The 17460-nt window shown below is 41.0% G+C and overlaps 2 protein-coding genes across 11 annotated transcripts in view; both read right to left on the bottom strand.

Annotated features, from left to right (window-relative positions):
* LOC148903368 (uncharacterized) overlaps positions 1-2976 on the bottom strand; it is a 9790-nt gene extending 6814 nt beyond the window's left edge. Inside the window, exon 1 of the mRNA XM_089001321.1 lies at positions 2869-2976. The gene's annotated coding sequence lies outside the window, so the exon portion shown is untranslated. The remainder of the gene's footprint in view (positions 1-2868) is intronic.
* A 7384-nt stretch (positions 2977-10360) lies between these two features.
* Positions 10361-16700, bottom strand: LOC148903367 (uncharacterized). 10 transcript variants are annotated; one of them, XM_089001256.1, is made up of 10 exons: positions 16435-16700; positions 16217-16307; positions 15565-15858; positions 15420-15483; positions 13470-13585; positions 13308-13403; positions 11866-12056; positions 11717-11774; positions 11594-11656; positions 10361-11513 (listed from the first exon to the last, which is right to left on the bottom strand). In XM_089001256.1, the coding sequence occupies exons 3-10, from the start codon at positions 15751-15753 to the stop codon at positions 11130-11132; spliced, it is 1161 nt and encodes a 386-aa protein (XP_088857382.1). In that variant the 5' UTR covers positions 15754-15858; positions 16217-16307; positions 16435-16700; the 3' UTR covers positions 10361-11129. The 10 variants fall into 10 exon arrangements, with proteins under 10 accessions (XP_088857382.1, XP_088857407.1, XP_088857364.1 ...); XM_089001281.1 differs by having other exon boundaries at positions 15565-15705; XM_089001238.1 differs by having other exon boundaries at positions 16217-16700.
* Positions 16701-17460: the final 760 nt, after the last annotated feature.

Below are 17460 nucleotides of genomic sequence, written 5' to 3'. Positions count from 1 at the left end.
TCTCATTCACACACATATATTCTGTCTTGCTTCGACTGATCTTCTTTCCTCTTCTTTCCAGGGCATATCTCCACATCTCTAGTTTCTCCGCCACCTGTTCTCGCTACAGATCACAATGTCGTCTGCAAACATCATGGGCCAAGGAGATTCTTGTTTAACATCGTCTGTCTTCCTGTCCATCACCATCGCAAATGAGAAGGGGCTCAGAGCTGACCCCTGGTGGAGTCCCACCTCCATCTTGAATTCCTCAGTCACACCGACAGCACACCTCACAACTGTCTTACAGTCATGATACATGTCTTGCACCGCTCTGACATACTTTTCTGTCACTCCAGACTTCCTCATGCAATGCCACAGCTCTTCTCTGTTCACCCTGCCATACGCTCTCTCCTGATCTACAAAGACACAATGCAATTCCTTCTGACCTTCTCTGTACTTCTCTATCAGCATTCTTAAAGCAAACACTGCATCTGTCGTACTCTTTTTGTGGCATGAAGCCATACTGCTGCTCACAAATGTTCACTTCTGCTCTTAGTCTAGCTTCAATTACTCTTTCCCAGAGTTTCATTGTGTGGCTCATCAACTTTATTCCTCTGTCGTTAGTACAACTCTGCACATCTCCTTTGTTCTTAAAAATGGGCACGAGAACACTTCGTCTCCATTCTTCAGGCATCTGTTCACCATCTAAGATCTTGTTGAATAACCCAGTCAGGAACATCACCACCACCTCTCCAAGACACTTCCATACCTCGATTGGTAAATCATCAGGCCCGAGTGCCTTTCCCCCCTTCATCCGCTTCAGCGCGCTCCTCACTTCATCCTTGCTAATGCTTGCAACGTCTTGGTCCACAACAGTCAGGTCTTCTACTCTTTGTTCCTTCTCATTTTCCTCATTCATCAATTCTTCAAAGTACTCTTTCCATCTTGCCATCACACTTAATCACACATCATAAATGCCAAAACAACTAATGAAAATAATAACAATCCAATTAGCTGCAGAGATGGAAGAAGAAAAGCAAGTTGCAAGCAATCACTGCTTTTATTTATCCGTATGAATTTTTTTTTCTTGTTTTTATTCTTTTGTGTTGGTGTGCATGTGGCACAAAGAGTAAAGGTGTTTCATCCACTTTCAGCAATGCATTTTTTTACATTGTATCCATCAACTAAGAAAATTAATTTGAGAAATGATGTTGATTTTTTTTCTTTCTGAGATCAAGCATTGTCAAATGACAAGGTACTGAAATTATGCAACACATACGTTTCACCTGATCTGACTAGCTGCCATAACAGGATATGACAATCAGAAAATCATAATCAACCGTTGGTAGTCCAGCGAAGCCTTCCTGACTTTTTTTAAAATGAATTATCTTTAATCCTCAATGGATGAGATTATTTTGGTTTATTCCAAACAGTGGATTATTTTCATTTTGTAGCATCTCTCTTAGCTGCATAGCTCGTAGACAGGTATGTGTGAATGATGCTCCCCCCCCCTCCTTATATTTCATTTTCTGTGTTGCAAACTCATCTGCTGACGGCCTTCACAACCTTGAGTGCTGATCCAACTAACCTTAGTTAAAATAGGAATGCTTATTCAATCAAGCCAATTTGAAATGTTTCCACACAAAGCCAACAAGCTGACCTATGATGACATCATCATTTTCCCATCTTCTGATTGGTTGTTCAGAGCAAAACTCTTTACTGTCAACGTCAATAGCAAAATGCACTTACAGACTTTAAAACGTTTCATTACCTGCATTTCTTGACAGTATGTCATCTACTGAGATGTTTTACGTTTTTTTTTTACGTGATCATATAGATCATATAGATTTTTCCAGATGTTTCACAGAGAACAGCTGCACTTTAATTAGATTGTATTGGTATTAATATTACTGTATATAAATTCTTGCTTCTTCATTAGCCAGGAGATCATGGCGGCCTTAAAAGCTGGACCAAGTCCTCGTTGAAGGCCCAGTTATGTTATGCAATCATTTGTAATTCTAAAACAATTACGGTGTCAAAGATAAGAAACCGATTGACTTGATCTCTGTAAAATACAAAGCTGAGATAACTAAAATGCATTTTCTAACTCAACTTGTAGGGGAGTAGTACATGTACATTATTTGTATGTGCCGTCGCAGTGTGACTCACAAGAAAGAGGCAAGAAAGGAGGCAGCAACAGACACATGGTGGTGGGCTCAAGAAGCACATTCTGTCCATGCTACATCAACACTTCCTGTCTAGGAATCAAGGGTGAGCGAGCGAGTGTGGGGGCACAGTGCAAAGACATTAACAAGGGAGCAGCCATTAAAGTCTGGGCCTGCTCACAGAAGCATCTGGCCTCTCCTTTGCACACGTCAATGACAAGTGGCGCTGGTTCAACAATAACGCGACAGCAGCCGGCCTCCAAGATGACAAAATAATGTATTTTCATGTTAAGGTGATGCTTGTGAGGCTCTTTGGATATTCTTGCGTGAAAGTATTGTCTCTGATCCTCATCAAATGAAGCAGAAAGCACAGATTCATCCCAAACAATCACCCGATGCCAAGGTTTAACAAATAAACAAAGGGGCAGACAGACAAGCATGCTGCGGAGTTTGGCAGTTTGCAGGCCCTGCATGATGATCACTTCTGGATGGAGAAAGAATTATTGTGCTTACAAGTCAATGCACCAAATCTCACTTATTAGTCAGTTTGGATTTTCTTCAGAATTCAACATTCAGAAAATATTTCAAATTTATCTGCAATGTTTTCTGGCCAATAGGCAATGCAGAAAGTGCGATTCTGCAGCCAGAAATGCCGATAACACCACTTACACAGACAAAACATGAACAATCCCAAAAGCAGGTCAGCGCTGCATGCATCTCTTACCTTCTCGTGTTGCTGCTAAACTGCACGGTAGATGGAACACAGAACTTTGACAGTGGTGAAGCCTTTATGCGCAAGAGGGAGGAGCTGCGCAAGCAAGCAAGAGAATGGAGCACAAATACCGTACAAAAAGGACCACAGGATCTGCTTCGGAGAGAAAGCACAGACAACGGCCAACTGCGGAAAGGCAATCTCGGTGCTCTAACATATACTTTGGTCGGATTCAATTCCTATCAAGTTGCTATTACTATTCAAAGCAAGATCTAAATCTCTGCCAGGACACAAATATAGCCTGCCTTATGGAGCCCAATAATGTAACCCCGACAGGAGAAATTGGTTAAATTTTATTTTAATTAAAAAGGAAAAATCCATTCTTAAAATATTACTGTGTCTTTTATACATTGTAATATCACCGATTACCACAAGATTGTAAACATGTTTTAGTTTCCCGCACTGGGTTTTCCTCTGTCATATACCACACAGGGATCATGCCTAATATTTTTCTTGGAAAATTTGGAAGGACATCCTGAACAAACAGTACTCCAAAAAGTTACATTTTTGGAGTACTGTTTGTAGGGGAAAAAATGGCATGTTTCATTTTGGATTCTTGTTCAGCAGTTTTGTGCCATATTTGAGTGGGAATTTGTAAGCCAAAGAGCCCTTTACACTGGGGGGAAATATACTTTTCATTATTTTGTCATCTTTTTCAAACCTATTGATGTTTTATCTTCGATATTTGTACATGTATTAAAAATGTCGTCACAAAAATCTAATAGTTGCACATAGTGTCCTTGAGAGTTTTGAAAGGCGCTTACAAATCCATCCATCCATTCATTTTCCAGACCACTTTATACTCATTAGGGTTGTGAGGAGGCTATCCCAGCCATCATCGGGCACATGACGAGGGACACCCTGAATTGGTTGCCAGCCAATTGCAGGGAACACAGAGACAAACAAACAGTCACTCTCAGACTCACACAGAGGGACAATTTAGAGTGTTCAATCAGCCTGCCATGCATGGTTTTGGAATGTGGGAGGAAACCGGATGACCCGGAGATAACCCACGCAGGCCCGGTGAGAACATGCAAGCTCCACACAGTGAGGCTAGCCCGAGTCTTGAACTGACAACCTCTGCACTGTGAAGCCAGCGTGCTAGCCACTCGACTACCGAGCCGCCTCGCATACAAATAAAATGTATTGTTATTATTATTTAGCACTAATGACAAAAAAATGTGGCCTGTGCCGCATTCACATATGTGATGGCATCTCTATATAATAATAATAATAATAATAATAATAATAATAATAATAATAATAATAATAATAAAAAAATTTCATTTATAAGCGCCTTTCAAAACTCTCAAGGTCACTATACACTATACACAGGATAAATTCTTCTGTTGGTGAGCAGCGGCAGCCACACGCGCCAGCGTTCACTCAACCCAGGAGTAACTCAAATAAATAGAAGGCTAGCTAGCTAATAGGTACAATAATAATAATACATTTCATTTATAAGCACCTTTCAAAAATCTCAAGGTCACTTTGCAGTCACAGGATACAGTCGCTAATAGATAGCTACCTAGCCAGCTAGATGACTAAACAATAGCTAGACAGCTAATAATAATACATTTAATTTCTAAGTGCCTTTCAAAACTCTAAAGGACACTAATAGATAGAAAATACATGATTAGGTAGTTAGCTTAATAGCTAGCTAGACTGTCATAAATCTTCTCTCATAAGGAATTCGATCAAACAGAAATTCCTTCATCCGGAAAAAAAAATCTTATGTATTAATTTGGTGAGGCAACTTTGCCACGCAATAAAAGTTGCTTACATCGTACTCTATTTCGCTCCAGCATCCATCACAACAGTCAAATGTGCGAATGATTTTATGATGAGGTTGTGTAACAGCAGGAAATGGATTAGGAAATAAGAAGAAAGCCACAGTTTGCAAACCAGATCTAATCTCACGCCTAGTGAGGGTTTGAACTTTACTCAATTTCTTGCTTATATCGAGGTGTCAATTCCAACCGTCAACAGCTGGTTCACATTCAAGTCATAATTTTTCCTGGTGTTTTTTTAATTAAACTTCAGACGCTTCAGGAAAAAAAATCAGTTGTTTTCACTGAAAGTAGTTGCTGAACTCTATTATTTCCTAACATCAATCATTTTCATGACAGTGTAGCAAACCCAACACACCGCAGAGAGAAAACATGGTCGGAATGGAAACTGTCTTACAGCTATACAGAATGTACCTGCACTAGTTTTTACTCATGAGAGGCTACCACGGATATGACATTTTATAAGAGAAGACCACAGCCTTGAAAAGTGGTAAATATGTTTCAGCTCCACTCTTCGATATAGCAGATAACGTATAAATAACAACAACAAAAAGAAAACTGTTTTGAAGAAAAGGTTTTGCACTTGACAAACCATGAGACCTTCTAAGGGCAAAATTGGGAGTGATTACTGGAGCTCACTTTCCCAGTCCTTCCTTTGTCCTCATACGCCTGAGCAGTGTACCAAACCCTCACATTGACGTTTGTTCCTGGAATATAATATGAATGTCCCGGTATGGGAGAAATTAAAGGATTCGTTTTACCAGCCGTTACATGAGAAAATAAAGGTCAATGATGACATCACAGACATTTCAGCTGGTTTACTTTGAAAGAAAACATGTGGAGGAATTTAGCTCCAAGGTCAGTGGAAGAAATCATCAGATAGTGTTTCACCATCATTACATTGCATCAATGCGACTCTTTTGTCTGCAACTTTCTCTTCACATGTATCTCAAAGACACCCAATCAAAACAGGAAATGTGTTCAGGACTGGCCATTGGAAACGCTCTTTAACTGTACTAAATTACTGAAAATATTTCCAATGTCTGCATTGGATGGAACATCCCGACTGTGTAAAGAATCAAGACTAAAATTGTGTTCCGCTCAGCAGATTCTCCCCAACCCCCAGGCCCAACCAGGCCCCTTTGTCGTTTAATAAGCGAGACACTATCTAAAGACAGATTAACAGAATATGATCATTATTATTATAGCCTCATTTGGGGACATTAATTCGAACTTTTCCAAAGCAAACAATGATGTAATTCCACCGACAAGTGCAGATGCCTCAGAATCAGAAAACCTTTATTCGTCCCACAATGGGGAAATTTGCAAGTTTGCAGTTTCTAATTAAAAGTGCTTAATGGTAGTTTGATCCTTTGGATAGACATTTACCTTGCAGCAAGTTGCTGTAGGGGTCAACACAGATGGAAGGTGTCTTTTAAAAGTCACACACACGCACACGCAAGCGCACGCGCACACTTACACACGCGCGTGCACATACACATGCACGTGCACGCGCACGCACACACACAAGCACACACACACACACACACACACAAGCACACGAACGCAAGCACGCGCACACAAGCACACAGGCGCGCACACACACACATATTTAATGCTTTCTGGGGACCACTTTTCGCATCATCACTTCCGGGGACCACTGCTCAGGTACACACACACACACACACACACACACACACACACACACACACACACACACACACACACACACACACACACACACACACACACACACACACACACACACACACACACACACACACACACACACACACACACGCACGCACACAAAAAGTTTAAAGATAAAAAAAATAAATGATATATCTATAAGAATGAACATTCACACGATTGACCTACCTTTATTCTACTATGTATACTTTTTGCTGCACAGTTTAGAATCACAAGTGTACTGTTTGTATTCTTCAATCAGATATGTGTGGTTCGGTAGGCGATCTACAGATGTGACAACTCAGTTTGTCAGATATCCGGTACATGCTGGATTTTTATTTCCATTTGAAACCTTTCTGATTCTGCTTTGAGGAAATGCAATTTCATGTGCGTCATAGAGAGAGAAAAAAACGTCATAGAGAGAGAAAAAACGGCTCTCTTCCATGAAGGATATTTGCAATGATCAAAAACTAGAACCACGCTGTCCAAAATCAAGCTTTATCTTGTGGGTATGCCACAGCCTGTTAATAAACTGCTGGTAGGAAGGTAAATAGCCAACCAGTGGTGAGATTATTAATAATTGTACATTTTATGTAGTGTCGAGTGTAACACATTCTGACATATCCACATAGTAATTTTCTCTCCACATACCAATAGTGGAATCATTTTCTCGGCAGAAAAACAACAAAACATTCTTGAACATTTCGTCTTCCTTTGGGGCAATTTATTTTCAGTAAAGTGTACACGTTTTCCCTTTTCAATTTGGTTTTCAGCATCATTATGCACCCGCAAGGAATTGATTTACTCTAACTCAGATTAGGAGCGTTCAAGGACTTCTGCTTAAAAAATATTGACAATATAGAGTCTGTATTACACAACACAAGGCCAGACAGGAAATTGAAGGTCATGGGCTCCCTGGACTCAGTTTGTGCTGCTTTGATAAACCAAGGATGCACTCTTTTCCTTTGCCAGCAGAGCTCGTTTTTACTGGCATTGAGGGCCTAAATGTAGACACATACGGGCGGATTCCACGCAGACGGTGTTGACAGAGGAGAAAGTCAGCACCCATGAACTCATGATGCCGGATTGCTGGAGTTTACAGAGGCTGAATGAGGACCTATCAGCATAGTGGAAGCTTGTCCTGCTTCGGAGTTTCAAAGCCTTGTTAAAGCCTGCGTGTTTGCTTGCTTGCTTGCTTGAGTATTTTTTTCTTGTTCACAATGGCAAGAGTCCAATCTTTCTCCATGACTTACTGACTTATTTTACAAGTTCTCAGTAGAAAAAAGAACAGGACCACAAAAACGTAACCATTATTAAAAGAACATTTCTGATGCAAAAAAAAATATTGCAAGACTTGAAGCCAGCCACCACCTGTAAAGATCAGTCTCACCTGGACAGCAAGGAAGGTGAGACTGATCTTTACAGGCTGGCGAGACAGAGAGACAAAGATGGTAAGGACCTGCAGCAGGTTCGGGTAATTAAGGATAGAGATGGCAATGTGTTAACAGGTGCCAGTAGTGTGATGGCAAGATGGAAAGAGTACTTTGAAGAATTGATGAATGAGGAACATGAGAAGGAACAAAGAGTAGAAGACGTGACTGTTGTGGACCAAGACATAGCAAGCATTAGCAAGGATGAAGTGAGGAGGGCGCTGAAGAGGATGAAGTGGGGGAAAGACACTTGGGCCTGATGATTTACCAATCGAGGTATGGAAGTGTCTTGGAGAGGTGGCGGTGGTGTTCCTGACTGGGTTATTCAACAAGATCTTAGATGGTGAACAGCTGCCTGACGAATGGAGACGAAGTGTACTCGTGCCCATTTTTAAGAATTAATTTAAGAATGATGAGCCATACAATGAAACTCTGGGAAAGAGTAGTTGAAGCTCGACTAAGAGCAGAAGTGAACATTTGTGAGCAGCAGTACGGCTTCATGCCAAAAAAAAGAGTACAACAGATGCAGTGTTTGCTTTAAGAATGCTGATAGACAAGTACAGAGAAGGTCAGAAGGAATTGCATTGTGTCTTTGTAGATCTGGAGAAAGCGTATGACAGGGTGCCCAGAGAAGAGCTGTGGCATTGCACGAGGAAGTATGGAGTGACGGAAAATTATGTCAGAGCGGTGCAAGACATGTATCATGACTGTAAGACAGTTGTGAGGTGTGCTGTTGGTATGACTGAGGAATTCAAGGTGGAGGTGGGACTCCACCAGGGGTCAGCTCTGAGCCCCTTCTTGTTTGCTATGGTGATGGACAGGCTGACAGACGATGTTAGACAAGAATCTCCTTGGACCATGATGTTTGCAGATGACATTGTGATCTGTAGCGAGAACGGGGGAACAGGTGGAGATGTGGAGATATGCCCTGGAAAGGAGGGGAATGAAGATCAGTCGCAGCAAGACGGAATATATGTGTGTGAATGAGAGGGATCCAAGTGCAAGAGTGATGCTACAGGGAGAAGAGATAAAGAAGGTGGAGGATTTTAAGTACTTGGGGTCAACTGTCCAGAGCAATGGAGAGTGTGGAAAAGAGGTGAAGAAGCGTGTCCAGGCAGGCTGGACCGGCTGGAGAAAAATGTCAGGTGTGATGTGTGATGGAAGGGTTTCAGCTAGGATGAAAGGGAAAGTGTATAAAACGGTCGTCAGACCAGCCATGATGTTTGGACTGGAGACAGTGCCACTGAAGAAAGGACAGGAAGCAGAGCTGGAGGTAGCAGAGCTGAAGTGGTTGAAGCTGTTGAGGTTTTCTTTGGGAGTGACCAGGTTGGATAGGATTTGGAATGAGTATATTCGAGGGACAACTCGAATTAGAGGCTTTGGAGAGAAAGTCAGAGAGGCCAGACTGAGATGGTTTGGACATGTCCAGAGGAGAGAGAGTGACTATATCGGGAGAAGGATGCTGAGCCTTGAACTACCAGGCAGGAGACCGAGAGGAAGACCGAAGAGGAGGTTTATGGATGTGGTCAAAGAGGATATGAAGGTAGCTGGTGTGAGAGAAGAGGATGCACAAAACCGGGATAGATGGAGGACATTGATTCGCTGTGGCGAACCCTGAGGGGAAAAGCCGAAAGCAAAAGAAGAAGACTTGAAGCCAGCCAAAATTGTCAAGACATCAACAATGTCTCAACAATTCACAAGCCATCTCCTTGGTCCATAATCCTGGCAATCAGCAAAACACGGCGAGAATTAACGCAAAGGTTCTTATGCCTCAGCAAGAGGTTCATGCTTTGGCAGGCAGCAACATCCATCCATCCATCCATCCATCTGCCGCTTATCCGGGGTCGGGTCACGTGGGCAGCAGCTTCAGTAGGGAAACCCAGACTTCCCTCTCTCTCGCCACTTCTTCTAGCTCGTCCTGACGGATCCCGAGGCGTTCCCAGGCCAGCTGGGAGACATGGTCTTTCCAGCGTGTCCTGGGTTGTCCCGGGGTCGCCTGCCAGTGGGGTATGCTCGGAACACCTCACCAGGGAGGCGTCCAGGGGGCATCCTAATCAGATGCCCGAGCCACCTCATCTGGCTCCTCTCTATGGCAGCAACATTGCAGCAATAAGAACAAAATGGAGGAAAGCTGTGCACTGAGAAACCCCTTTCTAAATAAATTCATCATTGCGAACAAGCCATTGAAATATCGTCAATAGGTCATAAAGCCAAGCGGGACCATGAAGGGGCCTGGCTGCTGAGAACAATCCCTTAATTTCAGCATTGGGGGATGTGAGGCTCGAAGAAAGACAAATGCAGTAGAGGTTCAAGGTTACACATCAGCTTTAGAGATGATTGAAAGGTAAGGCCAGCTGCAGACAGAGCAACGTAGCCAAACGGGACTCAGCTGGGCTATCTTATCTGGAAACAATGTCTTGAGACTTCGCATGTACTGGACTGTATTTTTTTTAATTAACTGCCTCAGTTAGCAATGATAAACTTGTGCCCTTGAGTGACAGTCAACACACATCACATGCAAAACACACTGAATAATGTTTTTGCTCCATATTTTAATTTGTTAGACGGTTGCACAAAATACAATATGTCAAGTAGATATATAGTCAAAAGGAGAATAATTGCATCCAAATCCAGATGATTGTAATTCAGGCAAACGCCTGACAAAATAAAATAGGTCAATTCACGAGCACCGATACACATGTGGAACTGTCGCGGCTTGGAATTGAAGCAGATTTACAAGGGCCAGGAGATTTGAGACAATCTCTTTTCATGTTTACTTTCCACATTTAACATGTAGCAGACATGCACATTTAACTTCCATGATCCACTAGTGAAAAGGAGGCTTTGATCCTCTCCTCTTTCATCTAGAACTGCTTTATATAACCAAGAGGGTGCAGAAGGTGCTTAAGATTGAATGACTGTTGTTCTTTTGACTTCAAGATGCCACCGTTAGATTGGCTGCCTTTCCAGCAGCTCTTGTACTATATTTTGGTTTTCTACTTCTCCCTTTCCTCTTCTTTCCATGACTTTGCTGCTTTTCTCCACTGCGAGACGAATAAAGCATTATCTAATCCAACACAATTTTTGAAGTGTATGATTTAATCCATTTTTATTCCTCCACAATGCAAAAAACTGGCTTCAGTTCGACAACCAACCCATGCGATGATGAAAAGGTTCCTCTGTTAAGTGCAATAAACAATGGTTGCTGTGTAATACGAGACATGATTCTTTAAAACATTGCAGTTCAACGAAATCATATTTTTATTCATTGAAAAAATCCAATAAAACGGAAATTAAAAAAATTTTAGAGAGGGCATTTGGCCGTATGCAATTGCCTCTCAGCAATCCTCTTGGAGCGTCTCAGATCAATATTTGGTTGTTTCGTCTCCTTTGGATGCCGAAGTGGCCTTCCTGCTGGCTTTGCGTCATCCGCCTGTTTGCCAATGTCCCCCTGAGATGCCGCAGGTTTTGCGCGACTGACGGCTTTGGGTCTCCCTCGGCCAGGTTCTGACTTATCTGCCAGTTTCCGCTGTCCCGCGGTTGCTTTGGGAGCCCTCTCCACCATCGATTGTAAGGGGGAACTTTGGGGTTTCTTCATACTCTTACTCCTGCCCTTGCCTGCCGGTTTCTTGCCCGTGGGCTCATCCGTCTCGGGTGCTACGGATGTAACAACCTCTTTTCCTTCAATCTATTGAAAGGGTTGGATAGCGAGTTTAGACACTGGAGCTAAAATTAAATTCATTGGTTGAAGCCAAGCTTTGCTCTTACCTCTGGTTGCGTCAGTTTAGATTTGAGTTCTGATATCTCTCTTGTTAGTTGCTCAATCAGGATCTAAAAGCCAACAGAAGTGCTGCAATTAAAAATAAAAAGTTCTGTGATTCTGTTACTCACCTGGCAGCCAACAACTTGTTTCACCAACTGTTCTTTCTCCTTTGATTCCTCGTTTGCCCTGAAATGTACACAAGTTAAACTGCAATTTAAAGATGCGATATATAATGACATGCTACACGTTGCATATTGCAACATGAGAGATGACATACTGACGACTATCTTTCTCCGTGTGAGTGAGTGCCTGCTGTTGCTTCTTTTTCCTCCTCTTCCACTTGCTCGGTGACGTATCCACATCTTCTTTGGTTAGAATAGCCAGCAGCGACGTGGCCTTGGGCTCCAACACTTTGACTGATGACAACATGATTCCAAGCACCTGCTTGTGGTGCTCTATGAGCTCTGACTTTGATGAAAACCAAACAGGCAAAAGACTTTTACACAAAGCGGTCATTGTAAAAAAAAAAAAGAATTAACATCCATAAAGGTTTGTCTGTCGGTTTTCATTGGTATGATTGTGCAAAAACATAACTGCACAAGGATATGTTGATGTGGAATTTGACCAAATGACTGCACATCTTTACCTTTTTTGCTGTTTTGCACCCCCTACATCAGCGTGCAGGATGTAGTCAGATCCAGCCACTTACGCAAATGCAGCCCAAGATCCAGCCACTTGCGCAAATGCAGCCCATTCGCAAGTTAACAGTGGTCAACATCCAAGGGTCAATTACTGGACGAAGCTGAGATGTGCTATAACATCTACAATTAAACTTATATTTGATTATTTCCTCTTAGAGGATTTATTGTATGATTTTTATAATTTGTCACTTTAGCTCTTTAAATAAAATCAATATCGTGACTACATACATTTTCCCATTTTGGTTCGTTTGTGGCTTTTAGTGGACAATTCAAACCTGTCAAATCAATTGTTTTTTTAATCTTTGTTATTTGACTGGATTGAATGATCCCATTTGGATTCAATGAGTCATTGTAGACATGGTAGTGGATTTTTTTTGTGTGTGTTTTCTCCATTTGATGAAATCATTGCTTAACATTTGGACAAAAGAGCACATTTTTAGTTTTCAAAATAGGCATTAAATGACATGCCTCACCCCAGGGGTGAAAATGAATGACAATTTTGAGAACCTGAGATACTCTACTGGCCAAAGAGAAAAACGTTCGTTTTAAAGAGAAGAACGTTCATTTTAGAAAGTGGAGGCGCCCTCTGTGGACTAAAAAAAACTATTAGCAATCTAAACATGAGATGTCTAAATTGAGTTTTAGAATTACATAAACATTCAATGCAGCGTAAGAAACCTTAGACGCTCTTCTGTCATCAGAAAAAAGTTAATTGCTAAATTATATGGTTCTGGAGTTATACGAGCTTGAAATTAGGACGGCTGTCCGAAATACAGTACAATGCAATACTGATACTGTATTGTTTTATATAGCGCTTTAACAACAGCTGAAGCTGGAACAAAGCGCCAGAGTCCATGGCCAGCACTTTATCAGCACCTAAACAAGAAAAAAAACAAACCCGAAGAAATTCGGGAATGGCGTTCTACCTCATATTTACCTCTACCTCATAACATATTCAGAGCAGTCAGTGCAAAAATATATCGATGAAATGTAAAGTTAACAAACAACGTCAACTCACTTTGTCCTGATCAGTTGTCATGTTCTCACTGGAGGACAGCATTGGCTCCAAGGTCAGCTCCCTTAGCAACACGCTTCGCACCACCTCCAGCTCTGCCTGAAGAGCACGCAGATTAATTGGCTTTCAGATTCATGCACATGGACCACTTCACTCAAAGCCCACCTGGAGCTCCTTGATTTGTTTCTCCACTTGAATCTTCTTCATGAAGTCCAGGTCACTGGCTGTTGTCTCATACCCCTTCATGCCATTCAGTAAGATGTCAGAGCCACCAGAAAATACTTGCAAGAATACACATATGTTAGAATATGATGCTCTGGTGTGACGAGGTGTCACAACTACATTTAACTCATTTTCCTGAATCTTCTTTAAATTGGATTGGATTGAATTTGCCTTTATTAGTCTCACAGTGGAGAAATTTACATTTCACAGCAGCAAAGTTATGAAAGGAATGAAAGGAAATTCACTTTATTTGCAATATTATAAATGGATGGGAACAAAATTGAGCTTGGAACATTCAGTGTTTTGCTGTTGAAGAGCATACCAGTTGAGATGTGCAATGGTGTGTTTTTAAATCATCAACTTATGATTGTAGCAACACAACATTCACTCATCAAAACAAATTCATTGTGTCTGATTAAGACATTAAAATATATAACAATTCACGTTGGTTTGATCCTTTTGAAAAATCTCGAAGAATTATAGCTGATCGTAGCAGGAATTTATTCTACATCACTTACTTTGTGAGAACAATCAAAGAAAATTTATAAATAAGTTGAATATATATATTTTTCCATAGGGATACATTTGCAAAGAAAAGTGTTAATAACAGAGCATACAATTTAATTTGTCCAACTTAAAGGACAACCAACGTCATTTTTTTGTTTCCTAACTGACATCAGAAAAACGTTTTATAGCATCTAAAATAGCCAAAACATGCAGTATGATATTTTTAGTCAAATGCAAAACACCAATAAAAATGACTTAAAGGGTCTAAAAAGTACATCAATTTGAAACCGGAAGTGGCCAGTTTCAGAAGGTCCCGCCCCCATATTCGTGGTGTCACGGCAAGATGTCTTGCCTTGCTCGAGAATCAAAACAATGGCTTCAGATTCGGAGAAGATGCCTTCTTGTTACTCATCCAGTTATGAATATGATTCAAATAGTTCTGAAGAGGAAAGCATACATGTTTGCAAACGCTGAAATATTTTATTCAGTGTCATTTTGAGGGGGGAAATGTAGCACAGAATGTGTCATCTGGGGGGATAAATGTAGCACCGAAAAGAGGCAGAAGAGGGCGACAAAGCTCCGTGGAAACGGGCTGATTAATTCCTTACAATATTTGTCAGTGAATATCACATAGATGCTCAGTGCCACACACAAGGATTCACCATCGCATTATTTATGTGTTTTCCTACTAATTTCGCCATCAACACAGATCAACACGAAATTTTCAGACCAAACAAAGTATTGCAAAATGCATTGAGGTGATGCAAGGTATGTCCTTTCTCGCTGAGGGGTGTTCCTTCAGTGACGTAGCGTGAGGACTCGTCACTAACTCAAAAACAAGACTGCCGGACTATTCAGCGCAAGTATTAAAACGTAAAATATAGCTATATGTGGTGGAATCTTTGTAAAATACGCTCAGTAGAAGTCATTTGAAGCCATTTTACAAATTATGGACACAACTTTTCCGGAGACGTCAGTTGTCCTTTAAATTACACTCATATTTTTCATTTTTCGCGAATACATTTTTCTACTTATTTCTTTCCTTTCCTCTTCCTTTCATAACTTTGCTGCTGTGAAATGTAAATTTCTCCACTGTGAGATGAATAAAGGTACATCCAATCCAATCTTGTCATCACGATAATGTAAAAATAATAAGCAACAAATTATTTGATAAGTGCAATGCAAATCTTAGCTTATTTTGTTCATGGCCTGTTAGTTTTAGAACTTGGGTAAGTTTCTCCTGAAATTCTACAAAACCCCACATTAAGAGTGTACTTGCGGTTTGTGCTTCACTGCAAGAATTTTCAAATGGAAAATGAGTGCCTTATTTCAATAAAGTTCAACACTGTAAAACACTGTTTAGAAGTATCATTGAAATAGTCAAACCTGGTTTTGTGTCTGAAATGTTGGACTCAATTCCATCCAGATCACGCAACTTGCCCTGCTCCCCCTTTGGATCATAGTCACAGGTCATGAGGTCACCACCAAACAGTTTAGTCAGACAATAGAGGGTCTAACCGAATTCACAGACCTCAGTATTCTGATGGACTGCCACAATGTGACTTTTTTTATCCTCACTGATAAAGGTCAAGCGTCTCTTCACTTGGGAGCGAGGAGGCGTTCTTGGTAGTTGCTTGCCGGTTGGGATGAAGTGCAAGCTCCCTTTCAGCATCTTTAAGTAATTTTCAGCCATGAGGGATGTCTGAATGAACAAGAACATACTCCTCCCAAAGAAAAAAATCGCACTCTCCTTATTCTGTCCAATTTGTAACTACATATAACTCAATTGGTTGCACCTGGGGACGCAATGCCGCCTGCGGGCCACCTGGAGGCAACAGAGATGTGCAAATAATTTTCACATGTTGAAAACCCATTTTTGTTACCTCCCTTTCACTCTTCCCCATTGAACAATAGTCTTCGTCCATACATGCATCCATGTTCTAATTTGCTTAACCTCACAATGGTTCTCTGGGTGTGCAGGGTACCCTCTTGAACTGTTGTCAGCCAGTCACAGTGCTATTTTCATGCAAAAAAACTTTGAATCAAGATTATTTTCTACAATAGTTTACAACGTAAACTAAAATAATATAAAGTCACTTAACATTATTCACCACCAGAATGGGAAGAAATCGAATAAAAACAATTCAAACTACATATGTTGATCAATGCACACAGATGCCTACCTGGCAGGCTGGCTCTCTGGCTATCTAGCGAGCTACCTAGCAGTGACGTGCGATGAAGTTCATGGCTGGTGAGGCACTGACGTCAGGGTCGCTTATTCACCATTTGATTGGCAACAGTTAACATGTTTTGTTTAAAATGTCATGTCAGCATTATTTATATATACAAACTGTTGCATAGAAAAAAAAAACTCAATTAAAAAACGTTATTATCGTGTTACCTTTACTTATAAATGAAGTCCATGCGCCCCTCCTTCTGAAGAAAGGCACCAATAACTTGTAGAAGCCTTCCTTACCTTTCTTCAGTTTTAAAAGTCTCTATGTCTCAATGGAGATCACTGCCAGTGAAGAAAGTCGTCCTTGATCAACTGCGGTCAAGCCAGCCTCCACTCGCAAATACGAAGTCAAGTGAGGCGCCACTTCGGTTGACAACACTGCATTACGGTAGTCTGCAGCGAGCGAGCGACGAGCGAGCGGCGTGGGCCACCTTTAAAATAAAAGCGTCACAACAAATTCATGCTCGGCAGTGGTTTGGACTAAATATACAAAAAACATGTAAAACAGGCGGTTTCTAGGCTGTTGGGTAAGGATGACGTTAACCTAAGAAAGAATAAGAACACTCAGAAAAGTGCCAAGACACGTTCTCAAATGGAGATAGAAAAAGTACTTGTAACAATAATAATAATAATAATAATAATAATAATAATAATAATAATAATAATAATAATAATAATAATAATAATAATAATAATACAGTAAAGTCTCGTTATATCGATATTCTCGGGAGTTAGAAAAAATGTCGATATAACCGTACTGTCGATATATCCGTCCTGCGCCGAACTGCATTACCAAAAGCCGCCAAAAGAGGGCATCCAAGCGCCATATAAGAAACGGAGCTGGCCATGAGCTCGCCATTTTGTGCCTTTTTTTTCCCCCAATGTTGCCTCAAAATGGCACATAGTAAAATGGCCGGCGGGAGATGAAAAAGAGCACCGTAGTCACCGGATTATCGTAAAAACCATGAATCGTACTAAACGGAACTAATTATACATAAAAAGACTAGAAATGCGCACGGGAAATGAAAATAGTGTCGTAATAAGCAGTATTATCAATATAAACGATATTGATATAACGAGACTTTACTGTAATAATAATAATAATAATAATAATATGTTCTTTTCCTTAGGGCTTTTCCCCTCAGGGGTCGCCACAGCGAATCAATGTCCTCCAACTATCCCGGTTTTGTG

Source organism: Hippocampus bargibanti, linkage group LG01 (assembly GCF_051943395.1).
Source record: "Hippocampus bargibanti isolate YZ-2025 linkage group LG01, ASM5194339v1, whole genome shotgun sequence".
NCBI classification, from domain to species: Eukaryota; Metazoa; Chordata; class Actinopteri; order Syngnathiformes; family Syngnathidae; genus Hippocampus; species Hippocampus bargibanti.
The sequence above is the reverse complement of the archived record's forward strand: the minus strand, read 5'-3'. Positions and strand labels throughout refer to the sequence as shown.